The following is a 21,987-nucleotide window of genomic DNA, read 5'->3' on the forward strand; positions in this document are numbered from 1 at the left end:
TAATAGTACACAATATATACACACTAACAAAAATACACAGAGTATATTATAGAATGGTGTACATTAGAGCTTCATAGGAGACTTTGAACAGTTAGCATATGGTCTGAGTTTTATAAAAACAAAACATCATACATAATGTTATCATAGAAAACATTGGTAATAAAGAATTTTTAAGAAAAAGTATAAAATCTATTCGGCATACCTATCAAATACTTGCCTACTCGTACTCATAGATATACATTCTCAGACTTACATATACACATACTCATAGATACAGATGTTTAGTGTGTGCGTGTGTTATGTTATTCATCTTCTGTACTAGTTTTTTTTTGTTAAACCTCCTCTTCCCCGGCCAGGATCTCAACATTTTCAATTCTGCACTGTTTCTCATCCCCCGTACACCCACACAAACTTTTTTAGTTCCGTTAGAAGCACAAATTAAATATCTTAAAATTAGGGAAATTTATATTTGATGTATTTATATATTCAAGTAGTGTTTGTAGTATTACACTTGTAGGTGTTGATCATTTAGTGGGAACTATTTAGAGGCGAACTCTTTGATTCTCTCCCCTTCTTAAACACGCTACCTCTTTTACTGTCTGTTTTTTTTTTATTTCTCTCTCTCCTAACTCTCTTTCTCTGTCCTACACCGTGTGTACTTCTCACACTCTCTCTCTCTCTCTTTCACTCTCATTCTCTCTCTCTCCTATATATATATATATATATATATATATATATATATATATATATATATATATATATATATATTAATGTATGTCTTTATGAATAAGTGTTTACTAATCTCCCTCCCTCTCTCTCTCTCAATCTCTTATGTCACTTTCTATCATTCTCTCGTTCATTTTCAATCCCTCTCTCTCTCTTTCTCTCATCCACTCCTTCCTTATAACTCAGTCACTCCTCCCTTATAACTCAGTCACTCCTCCCTTATAACTTAGTCACTCCTCCCTTATAACTCAGTCACTCCTCCCTTATAACTCAGTCACTCCTCCCTTATAACTCAGTCACTCTCAGGTCTCTACATATCTCCTCCCATTCACTCAGCACCAGCTGTCTGCTGTAGTACTCCTCCAGCTCGTCCACGTCGACATCATCACTGGTCAGTTCCTCCTCCTCATCGTCCGAAGCTTTGTCGATAACTATCCTCGGAGTCACTTTATGCTTCACCTTTGGATCCGCCTTCCGTGAACTCGAGGCGGAAGCCGAAAGTTTGTTTAAGGTAGGCACTGAGGTCCAGCCCCCGTTGAGAAAAAATGAGTTTGTAATACAGAGCTCGGTGCTAAGGATCGTCCCTTTCAACAAGTCGGCCAGGGAATCGGATTTCCCGCTTTTGGAGGCCGAAGATCTTGCGGCGCAATGCAGCGAAATAAGATCTTCTTCAGATTTACGCAATCGCGGTGTCTGGCTTACCAATGGAAACACCTCTGTAGCCGTAGCGTCTGTGGCACAATGGAAATTGGTGAGTGGTGATCCAAGCACTCCGTCACCTAGAGAGTTAGACACTACAACAGCCGATAGTTCCGACAGCTCGTAAATGGATGGACTGTGATAGTTTGTGGAAAATCCTAAGTCGTAATGGGAATCGCTTTTGATCGTCTGCGGTCTTCGGGAATCTCCGTTGGGAATGAGATGCTCTGATTGGCCAGCGGCGTCAAAGTGTTTTCCCACGTGGCTGTGAATGACAGTTTCCGGGTCGAGGTTGTGTGACGTTGTCACGGCGTCTAAGTTCTCCCCCGAGCGTAGTCAAACCTGACACGGCGGAGGCGTTGTTGACGTAGGGGCCACTGATTTAGCAGGCGTGGTGATGTTGACTGTTTCTGTCACTTCAACCTCACCATTGGTTCTCATGCTAATCTTCTTCTTCATCTGTTGGTCGCTCTTCATGCATGTCTCCTCCAGACCTAACGCCCTGAAGCAGTAGCGTCTAATCTTTCGGTCCATGACGCCGTAGATTATAGGATTACAGCTATTGGCAACGGCGTAGACAACGGAAATTCCCACATAAAAGTCCGCGCTGAGCTCTAGCTTCCTGTCAATAAATCGGACAATCCCGTAAGGAAGGTAGCCAAGAATGATGAGCAAAAATACCATTCCGAACATTTTGGTGACCTGAATTTCCCGCCTGAGCCACTCGCGCTTCCTCGTGGCCCTGATGGCGCTGGAAGATCGGAACACCTTGACGAAGATGGCAATGTAGCAGACGATTAGAATGATAGATGGAAGCATCTGGAGTGTCACACTGACCAGCATGGTGTAAAGGAGGAACTCCTTCCTGGCGATGCAGCGTATGAGCTTCGGTTGAAACTGCGACATGTTTCCCAGGTGGGGGGTTATCATAAATAGGAGGGGGACGATCCTGGCGAAGGAGAGTACGAAGATGACGTAGGCTTTCTTGGAGATTTTTTTGTAAAAGTTGTTGAAGCAGACAACGATGAGCCGGTGAATGGATATGAGGCCCGTGTGCCAGAGAGAGGAGCCCATGAGCAGGACCGTGAAGTGCATGACCATCTCGCAGATTTCAAGCCCCATCCTCCACTCCATCATGAAGTAGGAAATGAGGACGATCATGTTGTTGATGCCGAGGTTGAGGATGTCGTTGATGCACAGGCTGACGATAAAGACGTTGGTGGTGTTCTTCAGGTCCCGGTTGGTCAGGATGACGAAGGAGGTCAAAATGTTGCCGAACAGCCCCCACAGCAGCGCGATCAGCATCACGATGGCGCCGATGTGCAGAGCCGTGGCCGAGGGCAGCTCGTGGGAGCTGGGGATGCCCAAGTCTTCATTGCCCACGTTGTTGTTGGCGGAGAGATTTATACTGTAGTTGGTCAAGTCATGGCCCTCAATGTGGACCTGGTTTATGACCGTTGATGACATTGTCCACCGAATGACAATAGTTGTTATGAAACGAAACCAAAGCAAGACTTTATTTAGTTTCTGCCAAGCGTGTCTGATCTGTTCTATTCATTTCGAAATCGATTTTTGCTTTCGTATTTACTAGACAATAAATCTTTGCAGTTCTATAATTACTACTGCTATATCTTAATCGATTATCCGCCCTTTCAACCAATGCCTCATTGATTTATCTATTGATCGATAAGGTTCTTTCAACTGGCCAGTTGCTAATTATCTCCCTTGGATTTGCCTTAAGGCCAGGAGGGGGTGGGGGAGACAAGGACACAATGTTTTCTCTCCCGGTTATTTAATGTAACCTGTACTCATCACGCTTGTCCACTGCTTATTACTCAAGGGTAAGTAACAAGGTCCAGTTCTCGTGGCTCTATGTTACATAACAAGGTCCAGGATCCGTAGCTCTATGTTAAGTAATAAGGTCCAGGATCCGTAGCTCTATGTTAAGTAACAAGGTCCAGGATCCGTAGCTCTATGTTAAGTAATAAGGTCCTGGATCCGTAGCTCTATGTTAAGTAATAAGGTCCTGGATCCGTAGCTCTATGTTAAGTAATAAGGTCCTGGATCCGTAGCTCTATGTTAAGTAATAAGGTCCTGGATCCGTAGCTCTATGTTAAGTAATAAGGTCCTGGATCCGTAGCTCTATGTTAAGTAACAAGGTCCAGATTCTTTATCTAGATGTTAAGTAAAAAGGTCCTGGTTCTGTAACTCTATGTTAAGTAACAATGTCCAGGTTCCGTAGCTCTATGTTCTACAAAGTTCATTGCGCAAGCTGTACGTTGATCATAATGTCCTCGTCAAGGGAGCAGGGCTGTGTCCTCTCTCTCCACTCAATCTACTTTGTTCATTCCGTTTGACAAGATAGCGGGGTGGGGGGCTGTCAGGCCGGATGGACACAAACAATGCTGGACACTTTCAAAAATCTTCAAATCTCGAGCTAGGGCTTGGAGAGCCAGACAAGGAATGCTGACAGTCTCTACTCTAGTGTCCAGTAAAGTGGATCTCACGTTAATGAGGTTAGGCACTGAAAAAGAAAAACAAAATTATTATTAAAGATACAAATAAAAATAAACTTGTTTGAAAAGCTGTATATTCTTTTTTTCTATTGTAAAATATTTTTGATTTTCGTTGTATTTCTTAAAATCCCGAATTAGGGAAATGGAGGTTGCCTATACACAAGAAGCTAAATTGTACAAGAATTACAGTCTTTTAGTTTTTACTTGTCTTAGTCGGTGGTAAGTTAAGCCATATTATTTTTAAAAAATGTACAAGTAGGGACATAAATAACATGGCTATATATTTATATGTTGTTTCGTAAGTGTTTTTCTAAGAATTTTTACAGCAACCATGTTTTCGAACTTGACATTTTAAAGCCAATGTTTTGTCCTAAGCTACATACAGCTACAGTCCCATGAAGAGGTCACGTGTCGATTCTATTTACAACAACGGCGTATTGATTTCATTTACATTTCTCGAATTAACATGTTTAAGAATTCTAATCAAATCGATGGCGTGAATGAATCACGTGACATTTTACTTGCTTAAAATAACAACTGGGCTGAACAATAAGCTTGTGGATGGTAGGGACCACATCAGAAACTGCAAGCAGCATTCACTCAGGGTCACACACACCTTCGAGTTCTTGACTATGACCTTTCAATAATCTATACATATATATATATAATTCTCTTCATGGCTCAAGAGTTTGGACGAGAAGAAGAAAGAAGAAGTAAAAGAAAGATCACTCTCTCATTTCTGAGGATAGTTACCCCACGAAAAAACAAGACGGGGTAGAACAAGTATTCACCGGTCACTACGATAGCTGCCTGGTCGTGCGGTTTGCGCGCTGAACTGTCGCTTGGATTTATCGATAGTCCTGGATTCAAACCCTACCCGCTCCCATCCCCCATCGTCCTACGGGAGGTTTGGAAGTAAGTTTTCAAAAGACGTCCAGGAACATTTTGCGCACCTTCTCATTTAAAAATCATCAGCTGGACAGTTAGAAATAATTCGTGACAATTTATACATAATGTATATATTACTTATACAGTGTTATACAGTGGTCGTGTGGTTAGCGTTCGGACTTATCGATAGTCCTGGATTCCTACCCTGCCCGCTCCCATCCCCCGTCGTCCTGCAGAAGCTTTGGACTAGGAAGTAAATTATCTTCAATTCTGGAGGAACATCCAAACATGTGAACCATTTGACAAACAAACAAAAAATTCTTTAAAATAGCTTAAAGCTAACAATTTATTGCATTCGAATAGTGTCTTCGTGTGATACACAACTTTTTTTTTTGAAGTAACGTCTGCATTTCATAAGATAAGACGAAAACATATTTTTTTTTTTTTTTTTTTTTGAAGTAACGTCTGCATTTCATAAGATATGACGAAAACATTTTTTGAAGTAACGTCTGTATTTTATAAGATAATAAAACTTAGCTCGAGTCGGGTTTTGAACTCGATAGGTAGCCAAGCAATTTATTCCTCTCGGCCAGAAGACTTTACGTCTAATTGATCACCACAGAGAAATGTGTCTTTAAAAAAAAAACAGCAATCAGCCTTAGCCATAACGGAGAACCTGAATGTCAAAGTTCAACAGTGAAGATGCAACGTTACGTTTGTTTGCGAGTGTTTCTAGTCAACCAATAGACCAACATAGTTTGTTTACTCACCTGTTCTCTTACACTCTAGTTTGTTTACTCACCTGTTCTCATTCACTCTAGTTTTACCTCTACTGTGACACTACACTTTGATTGAACTTTACGCCAAAAAAAAGAATAATAAAACAAAAGACACTGTCTCCATTACAATGTTTCTCTTGTCTCATTGAAGTCACGTGGTCAGATCTCTAATGACTGGACAATAACTGCTGCACTTTTGTGGCATTGTTACAACGATACCGCCCCCCTTTGAATCTCATCAACGAAGTAGCTTAATACAGATCTAGACCCGTCACTTTCAACACAAAATACTGTGATATTTTTCCTCATTTCTGATTGGTTTATTTCACATTTGACGTCATCATAACGTCATTATCTTCTAAGCTCTTACTTTTTCCTGACATTCCTCGCCTCGCAGTAACCCGGAAGTAAAGCCATGACAGGTAGCAATGCTCTTTAAGACGTTTTAGGAATAGCGTGACCTGATCTATTCATTGGTGGAGACGCCCCCACGTGATCAACGAAAAGAAAGAAAAAAGATGGACAAGAGGCCATTGAGGTGGGGGGTGGGCTACGAAGACATTGATACTAGAAATGTACTTTAATTGCTCAGTGTCATCCGGGAACTTTCTGTTTTGTTATTTCTACCAGAATGAGAAAGCAAAAGTGTAGATATAATAGCCTCCTTCTGATCAGAGAGAAACAAAAATACATTGTCTTGGAGAGAAGACAGATAGAGAAAAGAGAGAGAAAAAGAAAGAAGAAGAGAGAGGAGGATTAAGATCGCGGCATGGTGTAAATGTAGTGGTAGAGAGAACGAGAGAGAGAAGAATTTATAGTATCAACCGGATCGGAAAGTGCGTGATGGAGAAATAGCGCTAGCGATTATTTCAGGGGACTAAACCCAACACATTTAACCATATATATGAATATGTGAATACTGAAGTATTGGTTTCCATTGTGGTATAAAAAAAATAATAATAGCTAACAGTAATTAATTGACAAATTGGTTACTTTTGAAAAATTATTATTATTGATTCCTTAATTGTCTATGGCAGTCTATGCCAATGAAAGATTGTGCGAAGTTTCAATTTGATCCGAGAATAGGAACAAGGGAGAAATATATTGTCTATCGCCCCCAGCCTTTTAGCAGCTGATAACTCAAATTTTAGGTGAATGCACGCGATAACAGAGTGTGCCCGTCCATTACTTCAGGTTAACAGCGGGGTCTGAACCAGATAGTTTGTATTGCTTTTGTGATTAATCCCCCAATATGTGAATGTATTAGTACGTATCTTGAAATAATTAATGAAGGAAAAAGAGGTGTACTTCATCTTGAATTAAAAGCGCTTGTCTATCGCTATTTCAAAATACTTCTGGTATGCAGGTGCTATGGTAAATGCAACTTGTGGAATAAATTTCATATGTCTTTAAATGTACTAAATATAACTAGAAGTTGCTCTCACAAAAAACATCAAGTAGGCATTTAAAATGAAGTTTTGATGGCACGGGTAAAAGTGCCCTCTTATCTCCCCTTCCCCAGACCACTTCGATATCACTCTAAGGAATAACTAAAAATTGGAAACTTCAACAAATTTTCAAGGAGATCATTTGGAAAAAAACATCATGGGGAGCCAGACTTTAACAGAGCCGGATATATGTATAGGTAACATAGGCTATAGATGTGGATGTAAGTTGAACACTGGAACAAACCTGAGAATCAGGGCAGTGACAATGTAGACCCCCAAGAAATATAAGTTGGAACTCTTCAAAAATACAAGGCTAATGGACAAACCCCCCCCCCCAAAAAAAACACCAAATATTTAAAAAAAACAACAACAATATATATATATATATATATATATATATATATATATATATATATATATATATATATATATATATATATATATATATATATATATAATTTGAAGAACTCTACATTTAAAGTCATATTTCTAAATACTGTAATAAGTATTTCCCTTTTTCGATATCAAACAAAATTATTCAATTACCACTATTTATATCAGTCATTGTTTAATCTTTGATTCATTCATGATTTGTTAAGAACATTATATAATTGTGCAAAGTTTCAACTTGATCTCAGAATAGTAGTGTGAGAAATAATGTGTTCAATGTTTTTTGCAGACAGACAGACAGACAGACAGATAGAAGATTTAGCTGATATAAGCTATGTAAAAAGTAGAGATGGGAAACGAACCGAACCCGAACCGAACGAACCGAACTCGAACCTCACTTATGACCGAACCGAACCGAACCCGAACTTTGAAACTGCTTGGTACGAACCGAACCGAACGAACCCTCCTTATCTTAACCGAACTAATTTTGCAATTTGTACATCCTTTTTTTTATTTTTGGTTTAAAAAAATAAAAAAAAAGTACTTATATATTTTATTTAAATTCTAATGATTCCATTATACTTTGAAAACTTGGGAGGGGGGGGTATTTTAAAAACTTTAAAAAGAAAAAAAAAGCGGCGCGCTGGGGTTCCCATGGGTTTTTCCGTATGTGCCGACTCCCCCCTGGCCTTGAATTTTCGCGGGCTGTTTTCAATATTGGTTTTGAGTTAAATAGGCGCCCTCTAATTAGATCTAGATCTAGACTCTAGTTCCTAGTAAGTAGAAAGTCAACATTAAAATATTGTCACTTTTATTTCAGATGGCTGTTAGTTGAGAGTAGAATATGTTTTGCTGATTATAGAGTGTAGATATAAATCTACAATAAGTTCATTTGTGTTCTAGTTTAAAATAAATTTTAATTATCTTCTATTAAGTGAATTATTTTTACAAAATTGTGAAGTATTCCATATTGGAATATTATCAGTGGCGTAGCAAGGGTGGGGGAGGAGAGGGAGAAATGGAAATCCCCCGGGCCCCCACTTGAGGGAGGCCCCAAATGAGTGATTTTTAAAATATTCAATATTACGAAAAAGGCAGGGGCCCCCAAAGAGGTCCAGCCCCTCCCGGGCCCCCAAATGATGAAAAATTCCTAGCAACGCCCCTGAATATTTTTACTATTATTTTGTTTTGCATTATTGATCATCAGTATTTTTAATGCAGCGTTTCTCACACTTTGGGTCCTTCCCCGTGGGTGGGGATGGCGAGTACCTTGAATTGGGGGATGGGGAGACGCAACTTTCTGAAAAAAAGGGGTGTCATAGAGTGTGTGTGTGTGTGTGTGGTGTCTGGTGGCGATAAGAAGAGGTTAATCGACTGATTTGTGTTTATGCATTGAGTATGATGAAATTAGCGTAATGCAAATGTGAAACGGCAGACAATCTTGAGACCTAGATTTCGTTTAAATATCAGTATATTTCATTAATATTTACATCTCTATCAAAAGTTAAATATGTGAATATTGTAATAACAGTTAGGCTATATTGAGTTGTTCACATAAGAACTTTATTTTAAAGTTTATTAAGTTTATATGTTATTATAAGGCTTGTCTTCGAGTCCAAAGATTAGTGAGGAATGTTTTTCCCATGGCTGCGCAGTCCCAGATGTGACCTACATATTTTGCCACATCCAGGGCAAGCATAACCACTGTCTACAGGTGGTCCATTTAGTTTTTCTTTTCGCGTCTGCGTTTGTCCTCGGCAGCGGATTTTCTTTTGGTCTCAAATGCGTATACCGCGACCTTCGGGAGTGAACTCCAACTGACTCGTTCTGAGGCCGCATGTAACCAGGTGCTCTCTTCTATGTCAGCTAAGCAAAATTGACTCCTAAGCTGGTCTTTGAAGCGTTTCCGTGAGGCGCCTCTGTTATGGCGGCCATCTTTTAGCTCACAAAAAAAAAAAAAAAAGACTGTCTTTGGCATACGTTCGTCTCTCATACGGGATACGTGCCCTGCCCAGCGTAACTGACGGACCATAAGAAGTCCCTCTATACTATCCTTACCGGATAAAATATAAAACGCCTTTATTGGTTCAATTGTACTAGCCGTTTGTAAGCGACAAACCAACGACCAACTAACAAGGAGAGGGAGCGTCGAAAAAAAGTTTTATTTTCAGTTTAACTTATCTGAATATTAGTATAATTACATGTTTAAAAATTAAAGTATATTAAGTAGGAGATTTCATTTTATCTTCTAATAAGACCTTGTCAACTGAAGACTGCTTTTTGCTAGGCGCGTATGCACATTATGGGTCAAAACGTTTTGAAGAAAACATTTTAAAACATCTCCGCTATTGAGATTCTTCTGCATTTTTTGTCTCAGAATAGTCGAATTTCTTCCGTATATTGCAATTTATTATAGTGACGACTTATGTGTGAAAAAAAAATCCTCGATAGAGACGTCTTTACACGAAGAATATTTGTTTTTTTATTATGATGAATAGTGCGTTCTGAAAGAAAGCACATCGATATTAGCCTTTTAAAAAAATATCTCTTCTTACTAAGAGAAAAAGGTTAGAATACGCTTAGCGCCGAGTCAAGCCCAGAATTAAACCACTTGCCGACTTGAGCAAAAACCCTCCGCATCTTCAATTCTATCTCCATTAAGAAATTTTTACAATGCTTAAAATGTATGTAGGCAACATTATTTTGGAAAAAGTATTGCCCATAGGCCTATTATATGTTGCAAAGTATTTGTTTTATGTAAAAATTAAACTTAAAGTGTTTTATCTGATAAATTATATTAAACCTTATAACTTAATTTTGCTATTACATAATTTCATAACATCGAACCGAGCCGAACCCGAACTTTAGACCTGACCGAACCGAACCGAACCCGAACTATACTCGTCATCGAACCGAACCGAACTCGAACTTAAATCTGACCGAACCGAACCGAACCCGAACTTTAAAAGTTGGGTTCGATTCCCATCTCTAGTAAAAAGCGTCACTTATTATAGATCTACGAATGTAGAGAGGATTAAGTTTCTTTCAGTCAAGCATTGCTCTAATACTTTCTATTGTGAACGGGGTACTGTGTCGGTGTTTGGCTGTGCCTGGTCTAGACGTGATGTTGTGGTAATCGAATTCTTGAGGGGGAGGGTGTCATTTTGACACATTTAGACAGAATAGACTATACGTGTCAACTAAATAGCTTTATTAGCCTTCCTTTCCCCAGCCTTCCCCTCTCCCCCCTCATCTTGTCTCAGACTTAACAGACGTAACAACACTGCTGGCGTTTAGAGATGAGCTCTCTCTGTCTCTCTGTAACACCCACTCTTCCTCACTCTCTTACAATCTCTCTCTCTGTCTCTCTTTCTCTCTCTCTCTCTTTCTCTTTACCTGTCTCTGAGTGTGTCTGTCTGTCTGTGTGTGTGTGTGTGAGTCTAGTGGATTCTAAGTGAGTGTATTGTGTATTGTATAACCCGAAAAAGAATAGCCACCGTTCGGCTAATGATGTAAGCTCGTTAGGGTGCTACCTCTTCTTGTTTACTACACAGACTTTGACATAAATACGCCTGGACGCAATCTCTCTTTTAAGGAGAACGTCTTACGACCTTCGGGTTGGTGGACGTTGTCTACGCCCAATGGGTGGTACGTACCTTGAATAGAAAAAAAAAATTCAGTTATTTAATGACTCGACCTTCGGTCTGAGGCGTTTCCTAAAAACTGCGTCAAATGGTTATCTCCCCATTCCTCTTTTCGTTTTTTTAAACATGTCATAAATACATGTAGATAATGACGTCATCTAATGCTTCGTTCGTCCTCTTCAAGTATAGAAAGTAAGAGAAACAGGATTCGCAAAGGGAGGCCAGTCAGTAGAATGCGACCAACACAAATTATGCGGCCTGCCTTTCAAGACAAGATTTATGTGTTTATTCAGTTTACATTTGGGGTTTGAGAGACCACAGTATCACCATGGTATTACTATGAACTGAAAAAACAAAACGAATAATTTAAAACCATATTTATTACGATATATTATGATATATATTTGAAAACTAAATGTAAACTCGTATCAAGGGATACACTATAGGATAAAACACACTTATGCGCATCAGCTGTTGAGAATATGGAAGCGTATATAAACGAAGCATTTTAATAAACCATGCAATACATTTTTGTGCTACCCTCAGCATTTTAGAATCAAACTTCCAGGCTCCATCGCTTGACGCACAAAGTAGCTTGCATAGCCTAGTTGGCAACAGTGCTATTCCATTATGTCGTCTCAAGAGTATTCATGTTACTGAGAATTGTAGGGGTATAGCATGGAACTGCGATATGCCAGCGGGTAGCATGCAAGTAAATGACGATCGTGGAAAACAAAAAACCTGTAGCCACCCATGAGCTAATTCATAAATAAACTGAAAGCACAGGTGGCTGGAATGTTGCCAGATAGTGCTGAACAAGCAAATATTTTTAAACTTAAGTCTGTAGAGTACACATAAACTAAACATTAATATATATAGATTTATAAAGGGAAGTAATTGTTTTTTTTCTATATATATTATATAAGATAAGATAAGAAGATATACAGAAGCTTTCATGTTGAAATTTTAAATTTAATTATTTCCCCATTTATTACACTTTAAAAACTCACAATTAAAAATGTTATAGCTTATTTAAATCAATGTCTCGTAAAAGAAAAAAACAAATAAATAATTCATTTTTTTTAAAGTCAGTTTCATCTTTATGAAGATAAATGACTCTTTGTATGAGCGATTACTTCGATCTTATCAACTAATAAATGGATATAGAAAACATTTCATAGCTTTAACACCGACATTAAAAAGTAACATAAATACTACTAGAATAAAACAAAGCAAAACTACAGTAGTTTGGCAATATAAAAGAATAGAATGCGTGCAAACTCAAACTTAAAATTGATCCCCGACGTGATCCACTTAGGCAGGTAAAAAGGCAAGTTTCAATATTTTCAGAGAGAACATCAGAATTAGATTTTATCCCCAAAAAAATGACAGAAAAGAATGGAGGTTGACAGATCTTATGTGGTGCCCCAGCGGTCCAGCAGACCAAAGGATATGTGAAAGTGAATGTGAAGTTAGATGTGAACCTGGCCTAACTAATGTCTTATAATGAATATCCAATTGATCTAATTGTTTTGTAAAGGGTCAATCTCTTATTAAAATCTTCAAGAAAAAAAATTTTCCGTTACAATTATTTGTTGCCTGCAGTTCACGTGATAATATGAAAAACTACTTATTAATTGTTGTTTTAAATTTTGTCCAACTTATATGCATACTAAATAGTCCTTTTCTCTATAAAAAAGGAAACATTTTTTGTGTTAATGTAGTAGTTAGTATGACAGAACTTTATTAACTTAGCAATACATTTGGAAAAAAAATTTTGACAAAAAATCTAAAACCATTTGCATAAATGTGTTAAAAATAAGGTAAATAGTCATCTCCCCTACTAGTTTACGAGATCTAAACGGGACGGACGGACGAACAGATATTCCACACAAAACTAATAGCGTCTTTTCCCATTTCGGGGGCCGCTAAAAACTATACCTCCTTTATACAGCTTTAAGAGCGATTGTTTTTCTCTGAATTACTTATGAATGAATTTATAAATTATACATTTTTTTTTTATGCTGAAACATAGAGATCCATGTCCACCAAGGTTATATCCACCCATCAGGGCCAGGCTTAGGCATAGGCAAATTAGGCAGTCGCCTAGGGCCTCCGATTGGTGGGCACTACTAACATTGGGAAACTAGTATAAAATCTCCAATATTTCAGAGCCCAAAGGCCCTACGTCTACCAGCCTGGCTCCAAGTATGTACTACGACTCAAAGGTTAGTGACAAAGGTCAAGGCCTAAATCTACTTGTTAAACTACAAATGTTAAAAGACCCTTGTTGTTTTTATAAGTTGCATAATTTTATTGTTTTGTGTTTATTTTTTTTTTATTTGCTATTTCATTTGGGGGATACCATATTCCCTCTCCTAGGGTTTCCAATTACTCAAGCCCGGCCCTGCACATATCCAAACTCCCCCCCCCCCCAAATGTTTTCACGAAGTTATAAGCTGAATAGAGGTATTCTGATCAAATGTGCGCCAAACTAATTATATGTGTCATAAGACTGAAACCACTTATTTCAAAGCGTTTAAATACAAAACATGGAAGAAAATTAATTCAAAACTACTAACAGCTAAAGCACAAACGCTTGACTATTAATGGTAGACAACCAAACTACTAATGTTAGACAAATATCACTACTAATAGTAGACCATTAATGGAATACCACTATAGCACAAACACTAGACTAGTAATGATAAACCATTTATAGAATACCATTTACGCCAATTCGCAAATGCTAGACTATAATAATTCAACAGCTGAGGCTAAACTACTAACGCTAAGTCTTTAGTGTACACTATATAAACCTCAAATAACAAAAAAACAACAACACACACATACACACATACATACATATATAATAATAATAATAATAATAATAATAATAATAATAATAATCTTTATTATCCGTAAGGAAATTTGTCTTACAATTTGTGCATTACACCAAACAAAAAACATTATAACTATAAGAAACTATATATTATACTGTATTTAAAAAAATAGTGTTTCATGCAAAATAATTGGTGTTTTAGTTTATTTTGCTCCTAAGTTGATTTCGCTAATGGAGTGCAAAGATGTAGACAGAGAATAGAATTCATATCGACGGAAGTGGAATGAGTTAGGAGACGTCATAACTAGATGATCCCGTGTCTGTGACAGCCGTTCAGTGCCCCCCCCCCCCCCCAGGTCTAACGTTATTAGAAATCCTTCAGTCAAAGATTGTAGTGCCGCTTAGTTTCTACTTTCATCATTCAAACTCATTTTTACAACCAAACCATCCCACAATCACAAACATACACACTCGTCCCTCACACAAACATACTCACTCATCCCCCACACAAACATACACACTCATCCCCCACATAAACATACACACTCATAGTTAAAACAAACATACACACTCATCCCCCACACAAACATACACACTCATCCCCCACATAAACATACACACTCATAGTTAAAACAAACATACACACTCGTCCCTCACACAAACATACACACTCGTCCCTCACACAAACCTACACATTCGTTCCTCACACAAACATACACACTCACACCCCACACACAAACAAATTTGAGGAAGAAAAAGTTTTATTGATGAGTGTATTGACCTAGTTAGGGCTACCAACTGTAATCCTATTAAGTGACGTGAAGAGGTTACCAGGGTCCCTGTTACCAGCTCTGCGGACACTCACTGAGCTCGGAAGGAATGCTTACACCAACTCCCTTCCTACAACTCAGCGGTTCCTTCAACTCAGAGGTTCTCATACAGTCTCGAACAGAAGACACTCTCTCAGTTGGGAGGCAATACTTACACCAACTCCCTTCCTTCAACTCAGAGGTTCTCATACAGTTTCAAACAGAAGACACTCTCTCAGTTGAGAAGCAATACTTACACCAACTCCCTTCCTTCAACTCAGAGGTTCTCATACAGTCTCAAACAGAAGACACTCTTCTTTTTAAATGTTTGCTCATTGAGTTGATTTTCTTTAATATTATTTTTCTTTGTTTTTAAAAATCAAAGTATGTCATAAGAAAAGATGTCTATTCGTAAGGCTGGTACTAGATGGTTGCTTGACACACGTTTTGAGCTGTGTCACGGTGATACTGAGTTTGTTTGTCAAATGTTTGACATGTTTCGGATGTTCCTTCAGAGTTAAAGATAGTTTACTTCCTAGTCCAAACCTCCCTCAGGACGGCTGGGGCAGGGTTTGAACCCGGGACCATCAATAAATCCAAACGACAGTCCAGCGCGCAAACTGCACGAATCCCGCCCTTGCCATTGCCATCCTGCAGGACATTCGGGCTAAAGTTAAATGTTCGCAATTGCGTCTGAATGTCTGAAACATCAAGAGATCGTTTTACATTGACTAGTTTTACCATAGGGTATCGGGGCTTTAACCTTTGAACTAGGTCACAACCACTTACACCCTAATTACCTTGCATCACCAATCTAAGTAATTAAACATCACCCACAAATGAGCTCTGCCCAGTCAACCATTTACTAATGCTCTCATTCTAAGCCCCATCCTTTCATCCTCTCACGGATGAAAGTGAGTTTCATCTCCCCCCATCCCCCACACACTCTATGCTTTACTCTATTAATAACACTCTTCAGTCACACATTTACCTCACATACCTATATAACTTGTTTCACATACCTATATAACTTTTTTCACACACCTATATAACTTGTTTCACACACCTATGTAACTTGTTTCACTTACTCAAGAAATTAACTAACTTAAACGTCAGCAAATACACGCAAGCTTGGCTTCTAAGCTTTCTGATTAAACACTTACAATCAGTTTTTACCAGCGATGTATAGACAACTTTCTAATTGAAATGTTCAGAAAACTAAAGAAATGATTGTAGATTTTAGGACAAACCATCTTGCAAATCAACATCCAAACCATAGACTAAGTGCAAGAAGAGAAATACCTAGGAAGTAGCTATTAAACTTAAACTGCAATGGAGTGAACACTGTCGAAACCTTTACACCAAAATTCATCGACGACTCTTCTACCTTAGAAAGCTAAGAAAGGTTTTAATCGACAAAACAATAATTAAACTTTTCTATACAGCAACCATCAGCAGTCTAATTAACTTTGCCATCAGCTGCGGGTATGGTAATACTTCACTGGCACAAAGACATCGACTAAATAGACTAATTAAAAAAAAGCATCGTATATCACTCGAACACAGCTACTATCTCTTGAAGAACGTTTTCAAGAACGATGCCTTTCCAAAACACACAAACAGACCATTAAACCACCGTTACATCAGCTCTGGACGATGTAGTCGTTTTCTCTTCGTTACATCAGCTCTGGACAATGTAGTAGTTTTCTCTCCGTTACATCAGCTCTGGACGATGTGGTCGTTTTCTCTCCGTTACATCAGCTCTGGACAATGTAGTCGTTTTCTCTCCGTTACATCAGCTCTGGACGATGTGGTCGTTTTCTCTCCGTTACATCAGCTCTGGACAATGTAGTCGTTTTGTCTCCGTTACATCAGCTCTGGACAATGTAGTAGTTTTCTCTTCGTTACATCAGCTCTGGACAATGTAGTCGTTTTATCTTCGTTACATCAGCTCTGGACAATGTAGTCGTTTCCTCTCTGTTACATCAGCTCTGGACAATGTAGTCGTTTTCTCTCCGTTACATCAGCTCTGGACAATGTAGTCGTTTTCTCTCCGTTACATCAGCTCTGGACAATGTAGTCGTTTTCTCTCCGTTACATCAGCTCTGGACAATGTAGTAGTTTTCTCTTCGTTTCATCAGCTCTGGACAATGTAGTCGTTTTATCTTCGTTACATCAGCTCTGGACAATGTAGTCGTTTCCTCTCTGTTACATCAGCTCTGGACAATGTAGTCGTTTTCTCTCTGTTACATCAGCTTTGGACAATGTAGTCGTTTTCTCTCCGTTACATCAGTTCTGGACAATGTAGTCGTTTTCTCTTTGTTACATCAGTTCTGGACAATGTAGTCGTTTTCTCTCCGTTACATCAGCTCTGGACAATGTAGTCGTTTTCTCTTCAGTTAGCACTAAAACAGAAAGATTTTTAAACTCCTTTATCCAACTTTCAATCAGAGTGTTACAAGGTCATCTGTCGTCACCAAAGAAGTACATAGAACCTTCATTCAAAAGTGCTGTTTGTGAGTGTACGTGTGAATGTTGTTTGTATTTGTATCGATATTGTTACTGTTAAAGTAGCTATAGTTATGCTGAGGTGGAAAATTTGTAGTGAAATTGAATTTCCATTTGTTTGGACCAATCAAATTATCTTATATAGCTTGTCTCACATACCTGTATAAAGCATAAATTAGTATAACATACCCCTAAATCATAAATTAATATTTAATAAACTCATATTCCTTACAAGATAGAAATAGTTCCCACTAACTTATGTCACGTCAGTGATGACTGTTATGGTGTGTGTGTGTGTGTGTATATGTCTTTCTATGGTGACGGTGGGAAGATGTTAGCGATGGGTTCTGAATAATACAAGATAGGCGATATGTCGTCAGCGGTCTTAGGACAGAGGCTTCCAGAACGTGAGACTGAAAGGTTGTATTATTCTAGTCATTTAGATTTGGTTAAAAATACTATTTTATATTTTACTGAAGTCTTCTAAATTTATTTCATTTTATAAAAAAAATTGTCTAAATTAAAATACAAGTTATATTTAGTTTTGTTATTTCAAGTTTTATACATTAAAATATATTACGCCTACAGAGGTTTAGTTGTCTACCAGTTGTCTACCAGCAGTTTGGTGCTACAAGTCAACGGCCGTCAACAACACTGATCTACCTCTCACTAATTAATGTCGTCGCGTCACCTCCCCCCAAAAAAATTCTCGATTCAAATGGAACTAATCCTTAATGGCTTCATTACGCACTAAGGATAAAAAAAAAACAAGGTTACAAAGACAGTTTGTGTGGAAACACAAACTCAAAATCGGCCCCCGAAATGGTCCATCTAGAGTCTTCACCAGGATTCGAACATAGGACTTCTGGTTCCAAGTGCTTTACCCCTCAGCCACAGCATCTCCATAAATTTATTTAGCGTACACTTATATTTTTTAATGAAGAAGTCTGTGACCTTTTAAAAAAAGTTACCTCCTCTTAAGTTTTTCATTGAAAAGTGGTGTAAATTTGTTGAAAAATCTGCTTGCATATATAATTTAAAAAATTAAATGGTTCACTTTCGGAAAAGGTAAAAACTAAGCATAATAAGTTTGTTGTTTAAAAAGATTGAAATAATTTATTGTTAATAGGAAATAAAAAAAAAATCATTAAAAAAAAGACCAACATGTTTTCTGCATATGATGTCATTTCATGAACTGTATAAGAAATATATAGTTCACTTTCGGAAAAGAAAAAAAAGGTAGCCCTTGCATCAGAACTTTGAATGATCTAAAATATCATGATGTCCGATTTTCATTTTCTCTTCTAGTTTCTGAGATCTAAACGGGACGGACGGCCACACAAAACTAATAGCGTCTTTTTCCCTTTTGTGGACCGCTGAAAAGCTCTAAGGGACCGGAAAGCAGCAGGTCTCAGGCCGGATATGGCCTGCGGTTCGTAATTTGGGCATCTCTGCGTTACACTGACAAATTCGTATCTTCCATAACATTCATTTTCACGTGCAACTTTTTCAATTTCCCTGCCCCCGCCCCATGCATGCACTGCAGGAAAAATAATTAAAATGACTAAACTAAAATCACACATGAATGAAGTAATGCCATTCTAAAATCCAAGTTAAAGTTGATCAAAAAGCTATTTTTAAAAAAGACAACAATTTTAACGTGAATTTGGTTTTAAATAATTTCACAGTTGTTATTATTATTATTTTATAAAACCTGGATATGCTTTTAATTCTCTTGTCTGTTGTTTCGATAAAAAAGAATAAAATAAATAATAACATTTTCACTGTCTTTTTCTGTACATTATGTCATTTCAATTCACATTAGAAGCTCATTTAGCAAAGAGGGCAGAATGACAACCAAAAATGGCGCTCAGTTTCATAATGGATTCCGGAAGGTGAAAGTCACGGCATGCCAAAGCACGCGATATAGAGGGCAAAAGATGGCGGGGCGCGAGGAGATCAGCTATTAATGGAAACCTAATCCATTTGAACCTCTGGAAGCTAATTGATGTTTTATTTTTACATCACACCAAGGCATGTACTGTGAAAATAAGTGAAAAGTTTAAAGATTTTTTCTATACTACTCTCTCTCTCTCTCTTTCTCTCTCTCTCTTCCTCTGCCTATGCATATAATATATAGGTCTATGTGTGTGTGTGTGTATATATATATATTTATAGTTTGAAAATCTAACAAAGCAATAATTACGGTGGACGTATTAGTAACAGACAGTCTGATCACTCCAGCAAACAATTGTGAGTTTTTTTTGTTTTTTTTTACGCAGCATGAAATGTGAGAAATTGTTTGTTTGTTTGTTTGCTTTTGTTTAATGCTGAATAAATAAAATTGCAACCAATTAGATCTGGATCGGTTACCAAAAAACAAAACAAATAAAGATCAAGTTTTGGAAAATCTATAAATTCTATAAATGAGATCTACACATCATCAGTTGAAATCTAAATGTAAACAGATCTGGACATCAACTCAGATGTAGAAGTTATACAGTATCTAGAGATCAAGTCAGATGTAGAGGTTAAACAGTATCTAGACATCAAATCAGATGAAGTTAAACAATATCTACATATCAAATTAGATGTAGAAGTTAAACAGTATCTAGTGATCAACTCAGATGTAGAGGTTAAACAGTATCTAGAGATCAACTCACATGTAGAGGTTAAACATTATCTAGAGATCAAATCAGATGTAGAGGTTAAACAGTATCTAGAGATCAAGTCAGATGTAGAAGTTAAACAGTATCTAGAGATCAACTCACATGTAGAGGTTAAACAGTATCTAGAGATCAAATCAGATGTAGAGGTTAAACAGTATCTAGAGATCAACTCACATGTAGAGGTTAAACCTTATCTAGAGATCAAGTCAAATGTAGAGGTTAAACAGTATCTAGAGATCAAGTCAGGTCTAGATAAGAGGCCATATAAGATCTATGAGTCAAACCATATGTGACATATTAGATTTCTACAGGTTATAGCCAATATAAAATTTTCCTTTTGTTCCTAAATTAAAGACGGTTGAGATTGTGTCCCTGGTAATGCTAGAAAGAGGTTCGAGTCTTGACTAATTAGACAGCCAGGAAATGAAGGTCTAAGATATGCTCGGCCTTTCAAAATGAATGGTTCTCATCAATTTCATGCTCATTTGCCTTAGTCCTCCCTCTGTCTCCTCCCCCCCCTCCTCTATGAACACACGAGTTTCAAAGTAAGATACAGAGAACTCTTCGGTTAAACGAAATCTTAATACGTAATTGTTTTATTGAAGTACATGCAGTAGGATGTATACCCTTAGAATATTGACAATTCTGAGCTATATTAAAATATTTGTTTTGTTGTATTGGCTGGAATATAAATATATTGGACTGTACTCCTGCCCCGCGACACATATCGAACATATTTACTGTCACGAGACGGACTGCTATAGTGTTGGTCTAGTGTTGGTGTAGATGTGCCTAATAGTGAAAAACAAGTTGTTTGTGATGCTAAATCTAAAAATAAATACATTATTATTATTATAGCTTTTATATTGCGCTACTTTCATGCTTATAGCATGCTCAGAGCTCTTTGGTCCAATCTCATTTGTGGACCAGTGTGGGGGAGGGGGGAGGGGGTATCTAGGAGTTGGTTTTCCGTGCTGCCTTTAGGCGCTCAGTAAACGCAACTCTGCCCGAGTCGGGTGTCGAGCCCCCTTCTAGGTAGCCAAGACAAGCCAAGTTCAAGCGCACTTAGCCTCTCGACCACGCTTCCCACTACATTAGGAATTACACAAAAATGTATCACTAAAAAAGTCACTAAAAAGTCTCCTAATTAGAAAAAAGAGTAGTTCAGTTTGAACTATTGACTTTTCATTTCGCTCCTAAAACTCACTGATTTGTATCTGGAAGTTAAAAAAAAATGTGAGAAAGGAAACTTTTAAAAACACAATTAGTGTCCACTTAGTCACATCACTCAGAGATCCTTGCATTATAATCTACAATGTACATAGAACTCCATGCACCTAGTGACATCTAAATCTACAAATACAAATTAATTATTTCCTGTCAAAACCGTCTACGTTTTTTGATGGGTTTTTGTGTTTTTTTTTATCAAGAAAGCAATCAACGCCTACGAATGTCCTAAAAAAGTTTTGTTGTTTTTTTTTGAAAAGCTGATTCTGGAAAGAGCTTCTAAAAAAAGATGCGCCACTAGGAATTCGAAGTGAAGACCTCCTGTTCGTTAGCCATCTTAAGCAATCTGTCACAAAGACTTTTATTAATGCCAATACCGAAAAGACTTTTAGCTCCAAGTGAAATAATTTCTCAAGCCAATTTTTTTTTTATTTGTAATTGTGTTTGCGTTTTCTTGTCAATTCCAAGTTATTGGCATTACCTGTCGATCAAGAAATAGTGCACCAATTGACGCAGGTACTTAAAGCCTGCTGCGAACTACACATTTGAAGACAAAGCCATTATCTGCTGGGAGGGGGGGGTGGAGGAGGGGGGGTCGATTCAAGATTTCACTTTCTGCGCCAATTTTTTGACGTGAGCTTTTCTTTGAGTTTCAGAAGTATTTAAAAACTTACTTTATGCTGGAAGTCACTGACTGAGGTTGTGTATTTGGTAGATTCTAGACGTTTTGATGCACAAGTTACGACCCGAAGGCCGTATTTAACAGTTGACCTAATTGAGTTAGATAAAACTGGATATCTTTTTTTTTAAAGTTACGAAAATGGAGAAAATCTAAAATAGAA

At 37.7% G+C, this 21,987-nt stretch overlaps 1 protein-coding gene across 1 annotated transcript in view; it reads right to left on the reverse strand.

The window, feature by feature from the left end:
- Positions 1-410: 410 nt before the first annotated feature.
- LOC106072027 (melatonin receptor type 1A-like) overlaps positions 411-21,987 on the reverse strand; it is a 75,053-nt gene continuing 53,476 nt past the window's right edge. The window contains exon 2 of the mRNA XM_056024276.1: positions 411-3,949. Within this exon, the coding sequence (XP_055880251.1) occupies positions 1,762-2,892 (1,131 nt within the window). The 5' untranslated portion in view covers positions 2,893-3,949 and the 3' untranslated portion in view covers positions 411-1,761. The remainder of the gene's footprint in view (positions 3,950-21,987) is intronic.

Source organism: Biomphalaria glabrata, chromosome 3, assembly GCF_947242115.1.
Source record: "Biomphalaria glabrata chromosome 3, xgBioGlab47.1, whole genome shotgun sequence".
NCBI lineage: Eukaryota > Metazoa > Mollusca > Gastropoda > Planorbidae > Biomphalaria > Biomphalaria glabrata.